At 42.3% G+C, this 21363-nt stretch overlaps 1 protein-coding gene across 1 annotated transcript in view; it reads right to left on the bottom strand.

Moving 5' to 3' along the window:
- The window catches only part of UMODL1 (uromodulin like 1), a 79325-nt gene that overhangs the window by 25193 nt on the left and 32769 nt on the right, over positions 1–21363 (bottom strand). The window contains 5 exon segments of the mRNA XM_075063887.1: positions 5084–5196; positions 5696–5953; positions 12725–13495; positions 14073–14210; positions 18153–18372. Of these exon segments, the coding sequence (XP_074919988.1) occupies positions 5084–5196; positions 5696–5953; positions 12725–13495; positions 14073–14210; positions 18153–18372 (1500 nt within the window).

Genomic DNA, 21363 nt, shown 5'->3' with positions numbered 1-21363 from the left:
GGAATCTCCATCTTTGGAGATATTTAAGAGTAGGTTAGATAAATGTCTATCAGGGATGGTCTAGACAGTATTGGTCCTGCCATGAGGGCAGGGGACTGGACTCGATGACCTCTCGAGGTCCCTTCCAGTCCTAGAGTCTATGAATCTATGACTCCATTTTAATGGAGGGTTTATTTTATTTTATTTTATTTTATTCAGAGCTAAGCACCTGGAAACCATTATAGTTATGTTCACATCATAGCTAGCCACTAGGTGACACTATTAGCCTCTCTCTTCAGATTACTGCATTACTTAACAATGCCCTAACATTAAAATACTGTGTGATAAAAGCGGGAGGCAGAGGGAGCTCCATGGTATATAGAAGGAAAGGAAATTTCTTTCTCTGACTTTTTAAAAGAAATAATTATATTAAAAAGGAAAATCCATCCCTCTGCTTTGAGGTTTTACTACCAGGAAATAAATCTAGCTATAATACCTTTAGTCTTATTTGCATACATGCAACATGCCTTAGGTGGCATCCAAACAGATTCATCACTGAATTTGGTCTGCTAGTTAGACCAGGGTACAAAGGAAACACCAGGAACTCCTAAATAGACCAGGTAAAAGGTATGCCTACACTGCAAGTGAAGGTGTCAGTGTAGCACAGGTAGGCATATCCAAGATAGCTTTAATCTAGCTAGCACAGGTAACAACCATAGCATAGATGTGGTGGCATAAGATTCAGCACAGGCTAGCTATCCAAGTAATAGCTTCTGGGGAGCATGGCAGGTATGTACTGGGTTGGCTAGCCCACCCTGAAGTCCAAGCCACTGGGTTTTCACTACTATTGTTACCTGTGCTAGCTAGATGAAAGCTAGCACAGCTGTGCTACAATTACCCCTTCATCTGCAGTATAGTACATTAAAAGGTAAAAAGCAAAAGGCACATTAGTGCCAAAAGGAGAGTTACAAGAAAGGAGGAAAACACTGGCAAACTAACAGCTACAACATGAGACGGAAACCCCCTTTGGTAAAGTAAGAAAACCAGGAGGGAGATAAACCCAAAGTTAAGAAGCAGCCCTCACGGAGGAGACAGGGGAAGCCAGGCTGAAATGCTAGTGAAATTAAATGAGCCTCAGTAACATGGCTGGAGGTTTGGTGCTGTTGAGGGGTAAGAGACAGAAATAGGTTCAGAGTGGAGTGACTGTCTGTGTGGAAGGCAGTAGTAATTTCTGAAAGGTGCTGGGTACAGGTAATAGCCACCCTGCCGGCAGATCCAGGGCAAAATGCTAGCAATACAGGCAGTAGCTAATCTGGGTACTTCTGGACACACATGTCGGGAGCCCTGTTGAGCGCGAAAGAATTAGAATTGCAATGAAACCCTGGGGACTGATAATAAAATGAGTAAGAGGCTATTTTAACAGAATAGGCTATTGCTATTTAGGATGGTGTGTACCAATACTTCCCACCTCCCACTCTGCCCCCCATCGCTGCTGTCCTCACCTACTGCATTTTATGATGGGGCCAACTGGAAGAAAAGTGCACCCTAGTGCAGCACTAATAGACTCGAGTCCACATCACCTAAACCACCCCCACAACTGACACTAACTGCCATCCTTCTTGGCAGTCTCAACAGTGAGGCTGAGGAACATGCCTAGATATAGAATTACCCTCTCACTCTCGGTGACAGTTCCTCCAAGCCAGGGCCAAAGGTTGCTCTATAGCATCCTGCCTTTGTTTTTCCCCTTTTCAGGGCACTTTAAGAACACACTCAGTTCAAAGGTAGTTCAAACAATCCTGAGGTCCAATTTATTGAGTACCCCCCACTCATGTGTCCCGATATTTTCTTCATCTCATCTGGTCACCCTAGGTGGGGCTCTTCTGTAATCAGGGTTGGTTTAACCCCAGGTTCTCCAGCCCATGGGGCAAGCTACCTGGTTACAAAGTGGCAGAACAGCCTGGGGAAGCTAGCCTGGACATTGACAGTGCAATCTGTCAATTCAGGCTTTTGCATCTTGCTTTTCTCCACACTGTAACATGAACAGGATTTCAATCTCCAGCACTGTCAATCTAGCACCCCTACGAAGCACTACAGTCATTTTTTAAAATAGGGAGATTTTTACGAATAAGTAAATACATGTGGATTGCAAAGACATAATTCCATAAAACAGATTTAAGGAAACCTTTTGGCAAAGTGTACTTAATTGGTGTGTGATCCTGCTCTTAAAATCAGTGGGACTTTTCCCATTTACTTTAATAGGCTCAAGGTCTGGCTCTTACATCCCAAAAAGAAGACTGTAAAGATTTTCCAGATTCTCTCTTCTTTGACAGATAGGAACACAAAAATTGTCATAAGACACTATCAGGAGGAAGAGTATTTTGCCTCGGGCAGCGGCTTATGTCTAGTGGTTCACAGATGGATGGGAAAGACTCCATAATACACCTGGCCAGTAGTATTGTTGGAAGGAACAATTATTTCCTTATTTTCATAGGTGATTAACTTAAGCCTAAAGTGTGAGTGTTGGGTATCAGTGTGACCTAGCTAACATTGCTATCAGTCATATTTTAATTCTGCTACCTAATCTTTTTAAAGATAAACTACTTATGTCAATGATTTTCCGGAGCAGAGATGTTGATTGTATGCTGCATAAAGATAAAATATTTCATTTTATCCATTTAATAAAATGTGAAAGGGACAGGGAGTGGGACAAGGCCTTGCTCAAAGTTCTAATATCCAAAATAGCCTGAAACATATAACAATGCTGAATAAGAGGGAGGACAGTGGATGCTTGCTGCATTTTTGCTTTGCATGAACATGTCATTTTCATTTCACAGCTGTTGAACAAGTATTGCTAGGATGTGTCAGCCTGAGGCCTAAACAGCTTCAAGAAAGCTGTGACCCATTGACTGCACATAGGGAAGGTGTAAACTAACAATGGGAAGTTATTTTATATCTTATACATTCTCTCTCTATCAAAATTCCCCTGTATTCTCATGCTGCACAAAGCATTCTTCACTTTCTATCCTGAACTTTTCCTGGGCATGGTTAAATTGTTGCCACTTTGCATCCCAGAGATGGCTGTATTTCATGCATACTTAAAGTGCTTTGCTGTCTTTGGATGAAAAGCTCTAGAATAGTCAATCACGAATTTATCATTGTCAGTATTCATCTCCCGAACAATGTATCAGTAATGCAGACTTGTGAGAGGAGACAGACAGTTGGAATATGTCCAGTGGTTTTCCAATATAAAAGGACGTGGGTGTTTGTGGAATAAATGTGAAAAGGAACAACAAAGACAAACAATTAATGGATTAGCCAAAAAATAAGAAAAGCAGGGTGGCACCTCCAAAGGAAGTCCCTCTGAATTACAAGACTGTTACAGGAGATAAATAGTTTGGTATTCTGTGCCCTAATTAAATGTGATATTAAAGCTGACCTAATAAAGGGTGGGGGAAATAGGCTGTAAAATTAGGGGATATGAATCAGGATAATAATAAAAATCTCTACTATATCAAACATGAGTGGATCTGAGAAAGGACAACAGTATTAAGTTGCATTTGTAAGTAGAGTCAGGATGAACTGTACCCTGACATCTGGTGGTGAATTATGGGAAGTGCAGAAAGAATGTCGGGAATGTGAAGTCTCAAATATTTGCATAAGCACACCCAGCAAGGAGCCTGGGATGGTTATTTTGACAGCTCTGGGATCCTCAATTTCTGCATTATTGCGGCAGGATAAATAAAGTGCTGCCAGCGGATTATGTGAATGAAGAACTACGAGACTGGTTTATAACAGAAATGTCTCAATATAAATTAAATGTCACTTGCTAGACAAGGGACATGGGTTCCAAAACTCAGTGACTTGAGAGAGGTTGGGGACTGGTGTGTGTATCTGATGGGATGGGCCCCCTTTGAGGGCCTGGAACACCAATTGCACATCCCATTCTCTCTACTGTTAAAGAGTAGAGCTAATTTTGATTCCATTAGGAGTCTGTCTAGAGACTGCTGAGCTGAATTCATGTTGGACCAATGGTGCACCAGCACCAGGGTTCCCCTACTTAAGAACTGAAACTCACTGAGTGCTGTGTTACCTAAGTGGTGGGAGCCTGAAACCTATTGTTAATGGCTAGCAGAGCAGTTGCAGCATATTTGAGCAGCCCATGGAACAGTGAGCGGAGTGAAGTGGCTTGCAGGGGCGGTTGGAGGAACAGCACAGCTGGTGTGGTGGACCTGGTCGTGGTGAAGGCTGCAGCAGAACTTCATGGAGAGGTGGAGCAGTTGGCCCTGGCCCACGTAAGGTGCACCTTAGCACCCTGTGTGGACTTCCCCCCCATTTCCACACAGGCTGGGGGGGTAAAACTCTACAGATAAACTCTTGAATTCTGGGGTGGCACTGATCAGAGACTTTTGGGTTCTTGGACTTTGGGGTGATTGGACTTAAGACCCTAAGGGGGAAAGGACATTGCCAAATGTACTTGGAGGTGGGTTTTTGTTTATGGTTTGCGTTATAACCCTGTTTGTGGTGTTTCTCTAATGAGATGCTGCATTGATTCTTTCCTTTATTAAAAAAGATTTTGCTACACTCAGACTCTGTGCTTGCGAGAGGGGAAGTATTGCCTCCTAAAGGCGCCCAGGGGGGCGTGGTATGTAAGTGGGCCAGGTCACTGGGTGGGGGCTCGAGCCGGTTATGTATTGTCTTACTGAAACGGAACCCCTGGATACTGAACCCGGCCCTTGTTGTTGCCAACTCAGAAGGGCAGAAGGGTTACACATTGATGTAGTGCCTTGCAGTCCAAAGATCTCTAAGTGCTTCACAAACATTCATTAGCCCCTCAAAACATGCCTGTGAATTAAGTCTGCTTGATTATCCCCATGTTACTGATGGGGAAATTGAGGCACAGAGAGCCAGGAATAAACTCCCAAACTTCTGATTCCTGGGCTCATTCTCTAACCACTACACCATGCTTCTCTTTTTTCTAATGTAATCAATGGGTGTCAATTCATTTAGATATATGGGGATACATGTATGGTACATGTACTGGCCAATCATACTCCTCATTTTATGAAGACCATTTACAAATAATGACCATTTTTAATCAACTTACTTCACCAAGAAACAACTGTGTAAAGTTATGATACTCTTCACTACTTGCATTGTTCAAGCCTGCAGTGTATTTCACATTTGTTATTCTTACTGATCCATTCAGTTTTTGAACAGCTGCAAAATCAGAAAACAGTTATTTAGGAGAATGTGATCCACAGACCACTGGTGTTCTGCAGAAAGCTGTCTGGCACATGGTGTAGGTATTCCTCCTAGTTTCTACCTGTTGAATTGGGTCAAACTAATGTAAATAATTTCCCAGTATTACTTCCCCACAGAAGCAACTGCTGTAATTGCTACAGAGACATCCCAAGCATATGAATGAGAATAGAGGAGATTTACAAGATATGATTTGTATTAATTGTACAATTCCAGTGCTAGCCTCAAGTGCTGACTTTATACCACAATTAAATTTGCAGTCGTTGTCAGCCCATTGTTTTCTACCTGTCCACATATCCAATAGCTGCCACTAAATCATCCTTAGTATGTCTACCAAACCCTGTCCTGGCCATGTGCGCTCTTATAAATAGAAGTTCATTTCCCCCATTGCTTTCAGTGGCAGTAAGAGCTGACCCTTTAAGAAGCAATCATAAGAGTTGTTTCTAAACAAAATTACCAGTCTTTACTTTCTGGCGTGCTGGTTTACTTTCCTTGCCACAAACTTCTGTCATGATTTCAACTGTGTACAAGATTCCAGGTTCTAACCCTGGCACTGTCAGACTGGTGCTCTGGATTTTAGCCTCTGATATTAGCTGGTTTTCCTGAAGCAGTAGAAATCGGAAAGCAGGATTCAGTGCAGAATCTGTGGACCAGGCTACATGAAAGCTGATGCTAGTCACACTGGAGAAAATAATCCTTTGAGCTGGGACAGGTACTGGGAAGAAAAGAAATTATCATTAATCAAAACTCTGGGGTAAGGGGGGAAGTACCACATCTCTCTTAGAACTAACTGTTGAAGCCAGGTTCTCTCTACTCTACAATGATTCTGATGCAGAAGGAATGCCTTTAAAATTAAATGATAGATTATTGGAATTTAAGCATTTTTACTCAGTGTGTCTGCTGCAGTTCGTCTTGCAGCCTTGGAACAGATTCTAAAAAGGCTAGCCATGTTCAAGTATCTGACTTCAACTACCATCACTTAGGTACTTTTCAATATTAGAATATCTGCATGTAAATTTTAACAAATAAAACAAATCTAATATTAGCTAAATATTAAATTAGCGAGGATTATCAGGCCTTCTGACTACTACCCCATGCTACTCATCCATGTGGGCACAAATGATACTGCGAGGTGTGACGCTGAGCGGATCTAGCGTGATTACAGGGCTCTGGGAGTACGGGTGAAGGAGTTTGGAGCGCAGGTGGTATTCTCTTCGATTCTTCCTGTCCAAGGTAGGGGCCTGGGCAGAGATAGATGCATCATGGAGGTGAATGCCTGGCTGCGAAGATGGTGTCACCAGGAGGGCTTTGGCTTCCTCAACCATGGGATGCTATTCAAGGAAGGACTGCTAGGGAGAGATGGCGTTCACCTTTCAAGGTGGGGAAAGACCCTATTTGCATACAGACTGGCTAACCTAGTGAGGAGGGCTTTAAACTAGGTTCAGCGGGGACAGGTGAGCAAAGCCCAAAGGTAAGTGGGGAACATGAAGACCTGGGAGATGGGTCGGAAACAAGAGGGAGCATGGGCTATAATGGCAAAGAGAAAGGAGGGTCAGGGCAAAACTGGGAGGCAAGATCAAACCAGTATCTTAGATGCCTATATACAAATGCGAGCAGTATGGGTAATAAGCAGGAAGAACTGGTGCTAATAATTAACTAAACTTGGACACTGTTGGCATCACTGAAACTTGGTGGGTTACACGTGATGGATGTTGAGTGTGATGGGTTAGTTTGCTAGAAGGATTAGCAGGGGAAAAAGGGAGAGGTGTTGCACTTATTCTTAATACTGTACACTTTGGACTGAGTGGAGATCGACCTGAGGAGACAGAAGTGTTCAGAGTCTCTGGGTTAGGTAAAGGGGTAAACAAGGTTTTGATGTTTTTTGCTAGGATCTATACAGGCCACCTCAGTGGAGAGGTGGCTGAGGCTTTTTTAACACTAAAAAATATCAAAGCACGATTGGTTGGTGAGGGGACTTCAAACTATCCAATATATTTGGAAATAACATCGCGGGACACAGGACTTCATAGTTCCTGGACTGCTTGCGACAAACTTTTATTTCGAGGTGAAACGTATAGGGGCTGGAAAGCTGTTCCAAGACATTGTTTAACAAATAGGAGGATCGTTGAGAATTTGAAGTAGAAGGAGCTTGGTGAAGTATTCATGAAATCATAGATTTGCATTCTAAGGAGAAGTAGAGGGAGACAGCAAATTAGAGACAATGGTTTCAGGAAGCGATTTGTAAAATCAGAGAGCTTTAAGGTCCATGGATCAAGGCCTGAGGAAAACATGAGAGGTTTGCAGTTTTTCAAGGGAACAATTGAGGGCCAAGCAGCTTTCCGATGGGTCGCAGATAGAAAATGTTGGCAAGACACCTTGCTTAACCACGAATTCTTGCATGACCTCAATAAGGAGTCACATAACAAAATGGAACTGGTCAGATTACAAGCGATGATTATAGGACACACACAGGATTCAGGGCCAGAATTTGAGCAAGGCCACATGAGCTCAACTAGCTGTGGATAAAGGGAACAAAGATTTTTAACACATTAGAAGCAAGAGAAGACCACGGACAGGTAGGCATTGCTCAATGGAGGGAGGGAGAAACAGACCTGAACTGAATGCAGAGTGCTTAATGACTCTTTGTTTCGGTCTTCCTGAGACGTCCTAAGGCATGTCTAACTATGCCGCTTTATGGAAGGGGTAGGGTTAGAAGATTAATAACAGAGCAAGTTAAAATCTATACAAGTTAGATGCCTGCCGTCACCAGCCTGTGAATGCATCCGGATACTCATGGAGTTTAGAGAGGTATCTGAGCCTTAGCTATTATTTTGGAAGCTCATGGGAGATGGCGAGATTCAGACGACTGACGGCAAATATAGTGGCCCTCTTAAACGGAATAAAACACCAGGAACTTACGACCAGTAGTTTAACTTCTGTGCAGGAAATAATGGATATTAAAGAATCATCTGCAAACCTTGGAAGGTTTAGGATAGGATAGCAGCATGATTTGCCAAAGAACAATCGTGTCAACCAATATGTAGCTTTCTTTATAGGTAACGGCGTTACTTGTGGATAAGGAGAAGCGGTGGATGTGATAGTCCCTAGACTTTAGTAGCCATTGCTCGGTCTACATGATATCCTTATCGAACTAGGCAAATACATTTAGATGGGCTAGTATAAGTGGGTGCCTTTAAACTGGTGGATAACGTACCAGAGGTAGTTATAATGGGCATTCCAATCCTGCTGAAAGGCATATACATGGATTCTGCAGGCGTCTGTTTTGGGACCGGTCTGATTCATATATCTCATCAACGACTTAGCTTTGTGCATAGAAGGTTGCTTAGCTTAAGTTTGCAGACGATCACCATGGAGGAATTGCAATGTTTGGAAACAGGCTCACATTCAAATTATCTGGACAATTAAGAATGGTCTGAGGTACGATGAGTTATAAAGCCAAATGCAAGCTGCTCCTTTAGAGGACAAGCCAGTTTAACTTACAGAATGAAGGACTGTCTAGAAGGAGTGGCAAAAGTCTCGGGTCATGTGACCCAGCTAATATGAGTCACCGTGTGATTACTGGTTTGCAAAAGCAAACGTCTTCTGGGTGCTATTACCAGGTGTTTGTTAAACAAGACCGAGAAAGCTATCTTTCCCATCTACTTGCAGCTTGTTAGGCCTTCAGCTGGGAGTATTTGTGTCCAGTTCTGGCATCGCATTTTCAAGAAAGATGTTGGAGAAATTGGAGAGGGTTCCAGAGAAGGCAACAAGAATGATTAAGGTCTTGGAACATGACCTATGAAGGGAAGGGCTGAAAGAATTGGGTTTATATTAGTTTGGAAAAGAGAGAGCTGATGAGGTGACATGATATCAGTTTTCAGGTATCTAAAGGGTGTCTCAGGAGGGAGGGAGAAAACTTGTTTCCTTGTTCTAATGATTAACAGAAGCATGGGTTACTGCACGGGATTTAGGTTGGACATTAGGAAAGTTCCTACTGTCAGAGTAGTTAAAACATGATAATTGCCTGGAGGTTGTGGATATTGGCACTAAGGGACAAGTTCTTCCTCCTCCTGACACCTTTAGATACTAAAACGCTATCAGCATCCCTCTCCCTCCTTTCGCAAATAAATCAACTCAACTTTCAGTCTTCCTCATTAGTCATTGTTCTCAATACCTTTAATCCTTCTTGTTGCTCTCTCTGAGCCTCTCCAAATTGTTCTCCACCATCTTTCTTGAAATGCGTGCCCAGAACTGGACACAATACCAGCTGAGGCTACCACGCAAGTAAGGCGGAACAGAATATTCTCCGGTCTTGTTCACACACACCTTTAATGACATCCAAATCTGCACGTTTGCTGTTGCAACAGTATCACACTGTTGACTCATATTTAGCTTGTGTCCACTATTGACCCCTAGATCTCGTTCTGCATACTCCCTTCCTAACCGTCTCTCATCTTATGTTAACTGGTTGTTCCTTTCCTATCTAATGATAGAACAAGAAGCAATGGGCTTAAACTGCAGCAAGGGAGATTTAGGTTGGACATTAGGAAAAAGTTCCTAACTGTCAGAGTAGTTAAACACTGGAATAAATTGCCTAAGGAGGTTGTGGAGATATTTGAGAGTAGGTTAGATAAATGTCTATCAGGGATGGTCTAGACAATATTTGGTCCTGCCATGAGGGCAGGGGACTGGACTCGATGACCTCTGGAGGTCCCTTCCAGTCCTAGAGTCTATGAATCTACGAATCTCTAAAGCCTATACCAATAGCAAGCTGAGCAAGATTAGATAAGGAGAGTATTTGGATGAGTAAACTCCAGGGCAGAGATGTTGCACCAGGGAGATGCTATGGGACCCTTGACACACAGAGCAGGTGGGTGGGTTCCTCAAAAATCCTGTACTTCCTGCCTCGAGCCAGCAGATGCTGTTATGATGTTTCCTCTTCTCAGTCACAGTAGCTAGCAGCAGTCCCTTGGTTGTCCCCTTTCTTGGCTTTCAGTATCTTCAGAGGAGGCAGCAAAGGCAGGAGAAGCAGCCATCCAGCCAACATCCTGTGTGCTGTGCTAGGCAGCTTCACAAAGCACTAGACTGGACTGGGGAGAGGGGGCTGGCGGTGGTAAGTGGCAGAAGGGGTGAGGGGATTCAAGAGACCACAGAGGGGTGAGGGTGGGACCCCAGGAATAGGTGGGAGAGAGTTTCCAAGAGATAAAATGAGGCCCAAGGAGATAGGGAGTCTGAAGAGAGTAAATAAAAGTAGGGGGGATGGGAAAGCAGGAGATCCAAGGAGCAGGAGACAGAAGGTGTCAGGAAGAGAATGAAGCAGAAAGGCCTGGAGGTTGGAGTTAGGGAAGGGACAGATTTAGAAAGAGTAAACGAAAGAATAACCTGGGGGGGATAGACACTGTAAAAGGAAAAAGAGACAGGCAGAGATCAAAAGGGAAGAAAAATGTTGAGAAAGACAGTGGGACAAACCCCAAGATAGCAGTGAGTTAAGGGGAGAAGTGGATAGTGGACATGGGAGCCATGGAGAAGCTAAGGATGGGTGGTAGACATGAGGGGGTGACTTGAGCGGTTAGTGCTGGAGTGTGGATAATGAGGCGAGGTGCAGAAGCAGAGGAAGGGCTGGGGAAAGTGAACAAGGCAAATAATGGATAGCAAGTGACAATGGGTAAGAGGTGGTTAAGACAGAGTAGGGGAAAGACTAGGGAAGCTGAAGGAGCAGCACGGTAGGTGGAATGCAGAAGCAAGCAGCAGCCATACTGGCAAGTAAAGGTGGCTCTACTTTCTTTTCTGATATAAATAGGGTGACCAGACAGCAAATGTGAAAAATCGGGATGGGGGTGGGGGGTAATAGGAGCCTATATTAGAAAAAGACCCAAAAATCAGGACTATCCCTATAAAATCGGGACATCAGGTCACCCTAGATATAATCATTTTCCCTGAGCAAAGTAAAAGCAGAACACGTGCTCCTTTATGCCACCACAGCATTTTTATTATCAGTTTGCTTGTTGGCCTGGACCCAGAAGCATAGGGAGCCAGGTGTTTCCCAATATCTCCAGTGAGGAGGAGCACAATCAGCCCTAAGATCCTGGCAGAGCCAGAGGGAAGTGGCAGGCCTCAACATAGAACCTTCAAGTTGCAAAATCTTGTTTATTTACTAGAAGGAGCTGAAAGCCTAATCAGTGTCTCCTTTATTTATAAAGTAATCCTGTGCTTTGCACTCCTTTCCCGACTGCTACTTCAAACACTAGCTCCTGTGAGGTTGAGACACTTTTATTCTCTGTTTATATCCAAAGGGTGAATTGTGAGCATTTTATGTTCCCAGTTTACTATGTTAATTAAAAAGGGAAGGCAAAAAACAGCCTGTGGCCTCACAGGAGACATTGCTCAATCCAGTGACCTGGCCCTGATGAAGAGACTGACACTTGCAACGTCTTCATTGCCTGCCCCACTATCACTCATAGCAGCATTTCCTTTAAGACTGCAGAGGCTTCAGTAAAGCAGAAGCCTACACTGACTCTCCATTTCCTTTTCAGAAAGGACACTAGAAGCTAAAAGCAGGAGACATTGGTGAAAGCAGTGGCTGAGCCAACCGGAAATAATCAGGTCAGGCACAACTCAATAATACATTAAGTAAATAAATATAATACTTGCAGATGGTGACATTCAGATCCAGACACAATCATAATTAGAATTTAAGGCCTGAATTTTTATCCAAACCCCAACTCTGGTTCAAATCCAAATGCTGAATCAAAAAGGTGGAAAATTCATTAGAACCACTGTAGTACATCTCCCTAGATCCAAACAGATCATGCCTCCTCATTGCCCTAATCACTCTTCATTAGAAGTCTTCACGAAGTTGCTCTCAGATCACCACACACTTCCTCTCTTTGCTGGGGTTTTCAGGTGTCCGGCTGACCCTTGCCTGACTGGCAACTTTTAGGGAAGTGCAAGATCAGACCATCTCTCCCCACACACACACACCAAGTTATACAGACCCCTCAACCTATGGGTATCCTACATTCTTCTGTGCCAGGGAAATATTCCCTCAGCTGGCAAAGGAACTTCAAATAGTCTTTGTAGGCTGCAGCCTACAAGTGTCATAGCAAGAGAGAGCATCCCTCCCCAGATCATTGTGGACCAAGAGGTTTATCATAATGTTAAATGGAGCAACATGTAAGGTGTTACATGAGTCACTTCATTGTTTTTGAGGACAGACTTTTAAAGTATTATAAATCAGTGAAACTACTATCAAAACATTGGAAGGTTCAGTTATTTTGGCAGTGCTCTGACATGCTTATTTAGAAAAATGCACCTAAGAATAATGCCAAGCCCACAAGAAAATATATATTTAAAAAAGACAAACTAAATTTTGGTCAGTCCCATCCCATACCCCAATACATACACTATGCATTTTTCAGAACCCTGACTTCTTTCTTCTTGTGAACAATTACTATGCATGCAGGACAGTGCTGTGATGCATACTTACTACAATCTGTGTTCAGGAAAGTAGTAGCACTGAAAGCTGGTGGTGAGAAGTCAGGGGAAACAGGTGGCACTGAGAATGATTCTCTAGGAGATGTCTCAGACCAAGAGTTGCTAACTCTTCCCATCTCTTCATGTACATCAAGGGTGGAATTTAGAGTATAAATTGTAGAGTGCTCTGTAGTAGGCAGGGATGTACTGGAGCCATCCTGAGAACTTGCTTCAGGAACCTGGAGAGGTATGTGGGTCTCTCCTATAGTTTTATTTCTCTCAACAGCAGAAGTTGTATTTGAAATCACAGATAATATGGACAATGGTGAAGTGTGCTGCTCTTGACTGGTTGCATCCCTGGGTGCACTGGTAACAGTCGTCAGTTGCTCTGGTGCACTAGTCAAAGTCTCTTCCACAGAGTTTTCAAGTGATGCACTTACATCTTTCCATTGTGCTGTCACCACGACTAGCGTTTCGATGGTTGTTGGACCCTCCATACCAATTGTGCTATTATTTCTTTCAAATCCAACTGACGATGTCATGCCTTGTCTCTGAGTTAGTGGAGGACGGCTGATGGAAGAATGACTGCTTGATGCTTGTGTGCCACTTGATGGCAGCACAGTAGGCATATTTAATGTGGTACTCCTCTTGGAGCTGAGAGTGGTGGTTCTTATTTCAGTAATTGCTGGTGAAGCATGCAGTCCAGTACTTGTTTCAGGTGGTATTTCTGTCTTGCCTGATTCATATAGGGGCATCATTTCACTAACTGGGTTCACAATTTCACCTGTAACAACATTGTTATGACACTGAAATGGACGTTCAAACCAAAGGAATAAAACATTAGAATATTCCCTATTTTATTTTAAAATCTGTCAGATCATTTTAGTGTCATGTAAGCAAGACGTGTGTATTTCATTAACACATTTACCCAATAAGCTACTCAGAACAGGGTCTGACAGTGTGGTTTACTGCTCTGCCTTGATCCACAATTTCTGGTTTCCTTCTCTTCTGGTCAGCAGGACAGGATCACCAGTGAGGAGAGCACTTAGCTCCTGGGATGCACAGGAATTCATTACTCAAAAGCCAGCCTTCTGGCTGATTAAGGAGTGCTACTGAGAGGTTCCAAAGGGAGATTTACCCAGTTCTCCCTTCCTGGAAGGATGGTGGTCACAATGCAGGCCCTTGAGCATAGGAGATGGTACACTGTATGCTCCTGGGGCAAGGATCTTGTCTTATATACATGAGTAAACTACTGTGCACACATTCTGCACTATCTAAATGCTAGATGACAATAAAAATAAAGTGGAGGTGGCAAAATGATGTGTCCCAACTCTTCCTGGAAAAAGAAACTAAATGCTCACCTTCACAGTTTCTTCCAGGCCGAGATGGATTCGTATCCATGGTTGTCTTGCATCTGCACATGTATGAGCCCATTAAATTGATACACTCTGCATACATACAGCAGTCATTCTCTGAACGAGATGCACATTCGTCCCAGTCTGTTATGCCAAAACCAAAGTCTCAGTAAAACAATCTCTTTTCTGGCTGAATTGAGATATAATTAGAAATAATCACAAAATACTCTTGAACTTATTTAAATAGTTCTCAGTCCTCACAGTTTATCTGAGATCCAAGTTTTGAGTGACTTGGAACATTGACTGATCTTGATATCCTTCCAGATAAAAAAAAAAAAAAGTGTGTTCTAGCCAGAGGATTCTTTAGATTTTTTCATAGATTTAAAATAAGACATACTGTAAGCTTAAACCAGAGAAAGTTGGTTGGGCATTAGAAAATACAATGTGCATTTACACCAGAGAAACAAGTTACTTCAGATCGTACACTCCACTGAATTCAATTTACCACATCTCATGAGATTTCATGTACCAATGAACTTACAACCCAAGGATGCATCTGGATCAGCAAGTCCACTGGAAATGTACTTAGATTTAAACAGTCTTTGGATCCTATTTTTTCTTATTCGGAAGAAGTGATGCCAACAGGGAACACTCTTGAAAGAGGCAGTTCTAAGGGTGAAAACTCACATTCTTTAAAAAAAAAGTGTCTTTGCAAAAGCAGTAGCATAAAATCTAGTGTCATAGCTGATACCCTTTTAGGCAGTCTCAGGAGAGAGACCATGGATTGGGTATGTAAGAAAATGCTTTAAGGGATCCCTGCTATGGAAAAGTGGAAAAAACTTCCACCACCACTGCCAGTGCTATGTATGTGGCAAAATATAAGACTTAATTCTCCAGGGCGCTCTCTCTGACATCTTTCATGAACACTCAGACACCAATCCATCAAACCCCTAAACATGTGATTAACTTTACATATGGAAGTAGTCCCATTAACTTCAATGTGATTACACATACATGTAAAATTACTCTCATGGCTAAATCTTTACAGGATCAGAGCACTAGTTCACTTGAAAAAAAAGACTATATTGAAAATGTAGTCCCAGGTACAAATCACTCTGATTAAAGGACTGGAAAATTGAGTTGCTCAACATAACATCTTAGGCTATGTCTACACTGGCAACAGAATGACAAAACTTTTGTCTTTCGGGGTTGTTCAAAAAACATCCCCCACCCCCACCCCGAAAGATAAAAGTTTTGCGGACAACAAGCACCAGTGTGAACAGCTCTTTGTCAGCAGGAGCACTCTCATGCTGACAACACTAACGCTGCTTATTGGGGGTGGAAGTTTTTTGTTGGCAGGAGAGCTGATAAACAGCAGCTACACTGCGCGCCTTTTAGTGACACGTCTGTAGCAACACAGCCATGTTGCTAAAAGCCGTGTAGTGTAGACACAGCCTTAGGCTCCTGTTCTGAAAATGTACAGAGATTCATTACTGTGATAATTTTTTCTATAACAAAGGAAACGTCTATTCTAGAAATAGAAGAGGAAAAGTGTATGTGCACACATGCATTTGTCTTTGTGCGTGAGCACATGCTTCATTTGGTACTGCCCACCCAGGTGAGATTTTGTTTCTCTCTCTTTCAAACTCATGAGATAATCGTCATATTTTATTTATCCAAAGTCCACATCCATTTTTAAATTGAAATCAACCCTATTGATAGAGTGCTGACGTACCATGATCTACCACATCATGAGGAATGCAAGAACTTCACTAATGTTTTACCAGGGCATGGGTTCACTGTGACTTTTGATAGAGTTTTTTGCTGTTAGAAGGAAGTTTCCTCTCTAATTATAAAATAATTTACACATTCTATTACTCATGAGGATTTTCAGTGAGGTTTTCCTGTCATTTTGCTGAGTGTGCCCCCTGTCTGCCAGTTCCCTTACTCCTCAAGACTGAGAGCCTTATTCCATGAGGTAACAGTTACCGCAGCTAAATTATTTGTCCTGTGCTGATTGGCTGTTTGCGCCAACCGTCTCCCACTCCATTCCCAGTCTTTTCAGATCAGCATCATTCCACCTGCTCTCCATACTTCCCTCCTCCCTTTCCTCCCATGCTATTACCCCTCACTTCAGTGTCCCTTTTCCCTTCCTTAGGGTTGGTCTACACTTGAAATAGCAATTCAGTGTAGACATTCACTACAATAACAGGAGGGGTTCTCTGATCAGTGCAGTTATTCCACCTCCCTGAGAGGCAATAGCTAGGTTGATGGGAGAATTCTTCTGCTGACCTAGTGCTGTCTACACCGGGAGTTAAGTCAGTTTAATTATATTGTTCAGGGGTCTGGGTTTTTTAAACACCCTGAGAGACGTAGCTGGGTTGACTTGATTTTTGAGTGTAGACTTGGCCTTAGTCTTTTCATCCAGCTAATCCTCATCCCCCTCAAACAATTCTAAAAATTCTTTCCAGGCCATCACTTTGTTCACTTGCTGGTACGTTATATTTACATATGAAAGGGTACATATATATTGTTTTCTTTTTCTATCTTGTCTATTTACACTGTCAGCTCTTTGGGGCAGGGCCTGTCTCGTTCTCTGACTGTGCAATGCCTAGGACAATGAGGACCCATTCTCACTTAGTCTATTAGGCACTACCACAGTAGACATAATAAATAATGATAATAAATGATCCCAAAGAAAGTTGCTTATGGCCCCAGTACTTTCAGCTATATTAGCCCTCCTGATTTTTTCAACTGTGCTGTTTTAGGGATGCCAAGTTCCTTTGTGTCAGATCAAGCCTTTATCATTAGCTAGTGTAAAACAGTGTAGATTCATTCACAGGAATGGAGCTATACTGATTACACCAATTGAAGATATGGCCACGCTATTCAGGAATTGTTAGGAGATGCAATTTTGATACAGCTGGAAAGCCTGATATACAAATCTTTCCCTGTGTTTTCAGCTTTATTTTGTGCATTTAGTTTTTAGAAATTATTGATAAACAAATGTTTGTCCAGAGTTAAGAAACATATGAGCCATTTTCTAGCTATACAGGAGAGTGGAGTCATTCTGGAGAACTGCTGCTGGGTAAGAATGTTACTTGAACTCTCCTGGATTTTTGAATTAAAACATTTTAGAACTTTTGCCATCCCTCATCCCTTCACACTCTAAATTCCCATATAATGTATGTGCAGCAAGGGGCAAACACTCCAATGATGTATTTTGGCACATATCATTATCACTTTGCATCAGATGAACATTTGATCAATATATGCTTCAGCTACAGTTTGTCTCTTCATTAATTCCATCCACCCAGATCTGCAAGTTGGAAGGGTGCTTTTCTTGACCATGCTAAATAAGATTTTATAGGACATGTTATTCAAAGAGCCAACCACCGATTTTGCTGCCTTTGGCAGCTGTCTGAACTCTGGTTGGCTCTGTCAGTTTTGAGACCTTATGCCAGAACCATCTGTTTAGAAAAAATAGTGGGTACTGTAGATCAAAAGAGGACTACTGCAACCTAAATTCCATGCACAGTTCCCTAGCTCATTTCACTGGGATGACATCAGGTATTTCTCTGGCTGGACTTTTATCACAGAAATGTTGGATTACACTTTTTAAAATCTGGATCAAACACAACAGCAGCAGCCTTGAATATACAGTATTCCAGAAGGGATGTGTCTTTCACATACCCATAGTAATCCACACACTACCCTCAGCTACCCACTAGATGGCAACCTCCTAGTATCCCACAAAGCAGAGCGGGGATGGGGTGGAACTGGCCAATCCAGGCTCTGCTCATTCCCACATCAGGACCCACGCACCACAAACAGAGGGAAGGATGTCTATAGAGGCATAAGACACCCACCATCCCTTCTCCCCTAGCCACTTGGGCCGAGGGGCAAAGAGTTGCAAGAGGCCCATTCTAGCTCTAAGCCTGTGAACGGAGGTCTGATTTCACAATTTTCCTTACAACACTATTGTTGTTACCTTAACACTGTACCTTCTTTCTATGTAAAGTATTTTTGAAAAAGAATGTAAATGCTATTGCAGGTTATGAAAATACTATTTAAAAAAAGCTCTACCTTCTACTGAGGTGCTCTGCTGATCAACCAAAAACACTGAGCTTCTATACAGAGAAGAAAGCATAGGAGCAAATGTGGACACATCTATTGGAAACTCAGGGTCCTGAACAATGATTCTAAGCCTCACAATGATACTTCCAGCTTTCAGGGACTCAATCTGCACCTTCAGCTTCCCAGTTTTGTATAATATAGAAATATTTGATGGAAATATGTTTTCAATCTGAAAAAAGTGAGAGAAATGTTGATAATACAATAAGAACACAATTAAAGCAGCACATTACAAATTTTAACATGTATGCTGTCTCTATCTTAACATTCTATATATATATCACTTATAGAAAAACATCATCCAGTCTGTGATATAAATCAGCCAAAAATGAGAAATTCAACTGAGTCTAATACACCCACGACACAGTGGAAGGCCATAGCATGAATTAAGAACAGAGAATCAATACATTTTGAATATTTGTAGAGTCCAAGAAGAGAAGCTATGATATCTACCTCTTTCCGGATAAGTGCCCTTGCTGTCAAGCACTAATGGGTTTCTGAAGACAAATTCTCATTTACTTTAGGGCCCCTTTTTGCACCACTCTGATGCCCTAAAGGAGTTTTAATTTGGGAGTGAATGTCATTTATACTCACCTTAATGCCTATTTGCTCTGCCAGAGCAGTTCAAAGGGACACAGTGTAAATGAGAATTAAGCCCTAAAAGATTTGATATGTGGTAATAAGAGTGGAGATGGGTCAATCAGCATTTCAGATTCTGGGCGAACTCCTAAGCCCCAATGAAGTAGAAAATAGCTTCAGTTCTGATTTAGGTGGCCAGCTAGGGATTCTCCTGGCATAGGGGAATGCCAGGGTGCCTTTGGGCTAGCTAGGGTGACCAGATCTCCCAATTTTATAGGGACAGTCCCGATTTTTGGGTCTTTTTCTTATATAAGCTCCTATTATCCACCCACCCCCGTCGTGATTTTTCACATTTGCTGTCTGATCACGCTAGGGCCAGCATAGCCAGAATTCATAACCAACCTCCTTTGTTCCCCCAAGAGTAAGGACCAGGTCACAGGCATGCTGGGGAGAAGGAGAGGTTGGAGCATTCTGTGGTAAACTACTGGACTGATCCCAGTTAGAGCAGCTCTGAGATGGTCTAATATACATCTGAGGTCAAATCAGCCCCCAGCAGGTGCTGGGATCAGGGAGTGCAAAGGTGGCATAAATCCTATCCTTTTCCTGAGTTCTGTACTGAACCCTCTGGACCCAAGGATAAGAGCTGTTCTCTGCTATGAAACTGAACTAGAGTAAAAAAAATGTAAAGCTCCTAAGTGATTTAAAAGCCTAAGTCTCATTTCCAGAAGTCACTCAGGTGCTTAGGAGCCTAAGACTCATTGATTCATTGGACTTTCAGTGAGATTAAGGCACCTAAGTGACTTTTGAAAATGGGACTTGGGCACTTCTGAAAAATTTCTTGTCTAATGAACAATGATGCTACAGATCAAACTGAGCCCTGGCTCAAATGAGCAGAATAGAAAAGGGCAACTATAATGATTAAGGGTTTAGAGAGGGTCCCATATGAGGAGAGATTAAAGAGGTTAGGACTTTTCAGCTTGGAAAAGAGGAGTCTAAGGGGGGATATGATAGAAATATGAAATCATGAGTGCTGTGGAGAAAGTGAATAAGGAAAAGTTATTTACTTATTCCCATAATAGAAGTAGGGGCCACCAAATGAAATTAATGGGCAGCATGTTTAAAACAAATAAAAGGAAGTTCTTCTTCACACAGCACACAGTCAACTTGTGGAACTCCTTGCTTGAGAAGGTTGTGAAGGCTAGGACTATAACAGGGTTTAAAAGAGAACGAGATAAATTCATGGAGGTTAAATCCATTAATGGTTATTAGCCAGAATGGGTAAGGAATGGTGTCCCCTAGCCTTTGTTTGTCCTAGGGTGGAGATGGATGGCAGGAGAGAGATCACTTGATCATTACCTGTTAGGTTCACTACATCTGGGACACGTGGCATTGGCCACTGTAGGTAGACAGATACTGTGCTGGACAGACCATTGGTCTGACCCAGTACAGTCTTTCTTATGTTCTTATGTTCACTGACTTCATTAGCCTCGAACTCACTTGCACGAGGCCTGTATGTGTCCCAGTGACTTCGTGTCCTAAACTTTTGATGCCAATATGGTACAATTCTAGAGCTCTCGTCCGCTGGTTTGTCCCTAGTTCACCTGTTCAATTCCATGTGACCTGACTGAAACCTCAAAGGCTGCAGTTTATCTGAAACACACAATCCCAATCCAATTGCAGTGGAATTCAATTGCAGAGAAATCTGAGACTAGGACAAGACAAAATTGCCTTTTTAAAAAATGGATAGCTTATATAAACCAATTTTATTTGGATGAATTGACTAAAAGCCAATACAACAAATATATTATGCTTTCCCAGCAATGAGTTAAGTTGATGCATATCCTGAACCAATGGAGTTATCTGAGGGATGAATCTAGTGCACTAATGTCAGTGTTACAGTGGGCTACACTTAGCAGTTTTGCTTGCAGGTGCTTGAGCAGAATTTTTTCCAGGTTTCAGCCTTTGATTTCTGCAAGATTCTGAACATTTTTGTTTTGAGTTTACAATATGAGGTTAGTATGCAGGTGCTGGGAGGGAGGTCAGGGAAATCTCAGAGACCAGTGCTAGTCCATGGACCAGTTGTTGAGAAACACTGGACTAGATGATCTGGTGATCTCTTCTAGCCTTAAACCCTATGATTGTATAAGAAAGCATAAAGCAGGTAAGGTTTGCTCAAACTGAGCTAAGGTTCACTCAAAATGTTCATGGATCTGAACAAACTATTTGACTGGTCTGAGTTCTGATTTTCCTGTGGCTTAGGACACTGTTGAAAATATTTTGCCATTTGAGTCAGATAAACAGAGCCACAAAAATGCCCTCTACCACAAGGGTGGAGTATTCATGACAGAAACCTACATCTTGCACTTATGCAAGCAATTACCCATTTTGCACGAGCAAATGTCCATTTAGGTAAGCAAATGTACCTGTTGTGTCTTCCTTTGAAAATGTGGTCCTGTATGTCCAATCCTTTTGTTGTCAGTCTTTTTTGAACTTTATATGTACAAATGCCCCCAAGTCCCCTTTAGTTTTGGGAAATTCTGGGCTTGGATTTAGATCTGAACTTCACAATGAAGTCCCATCTCTA

The sequence above is a fragment of the Chelonoidis abingdonii genome, chromosome 1 (genome assembly GCF_003597395.2).
Source record: "Chelonoidis abingdonii isolate Lonesome George chromosome 1, CheloAbing_2.0, whole genome shotgun sequence".
NCBI classification, from domain to species: domain Eukaryota; kingdom Metazoa; phylum Chordata; order Testudines; family Testudinidae; genus Chelonoidis; species Chelonoidis abingdonii.
The sequence above is the reverse complement of the archived record's forward strand: the minus strand, read 5'-3'. Positions and strand labels throughout refer to the sequence as shown.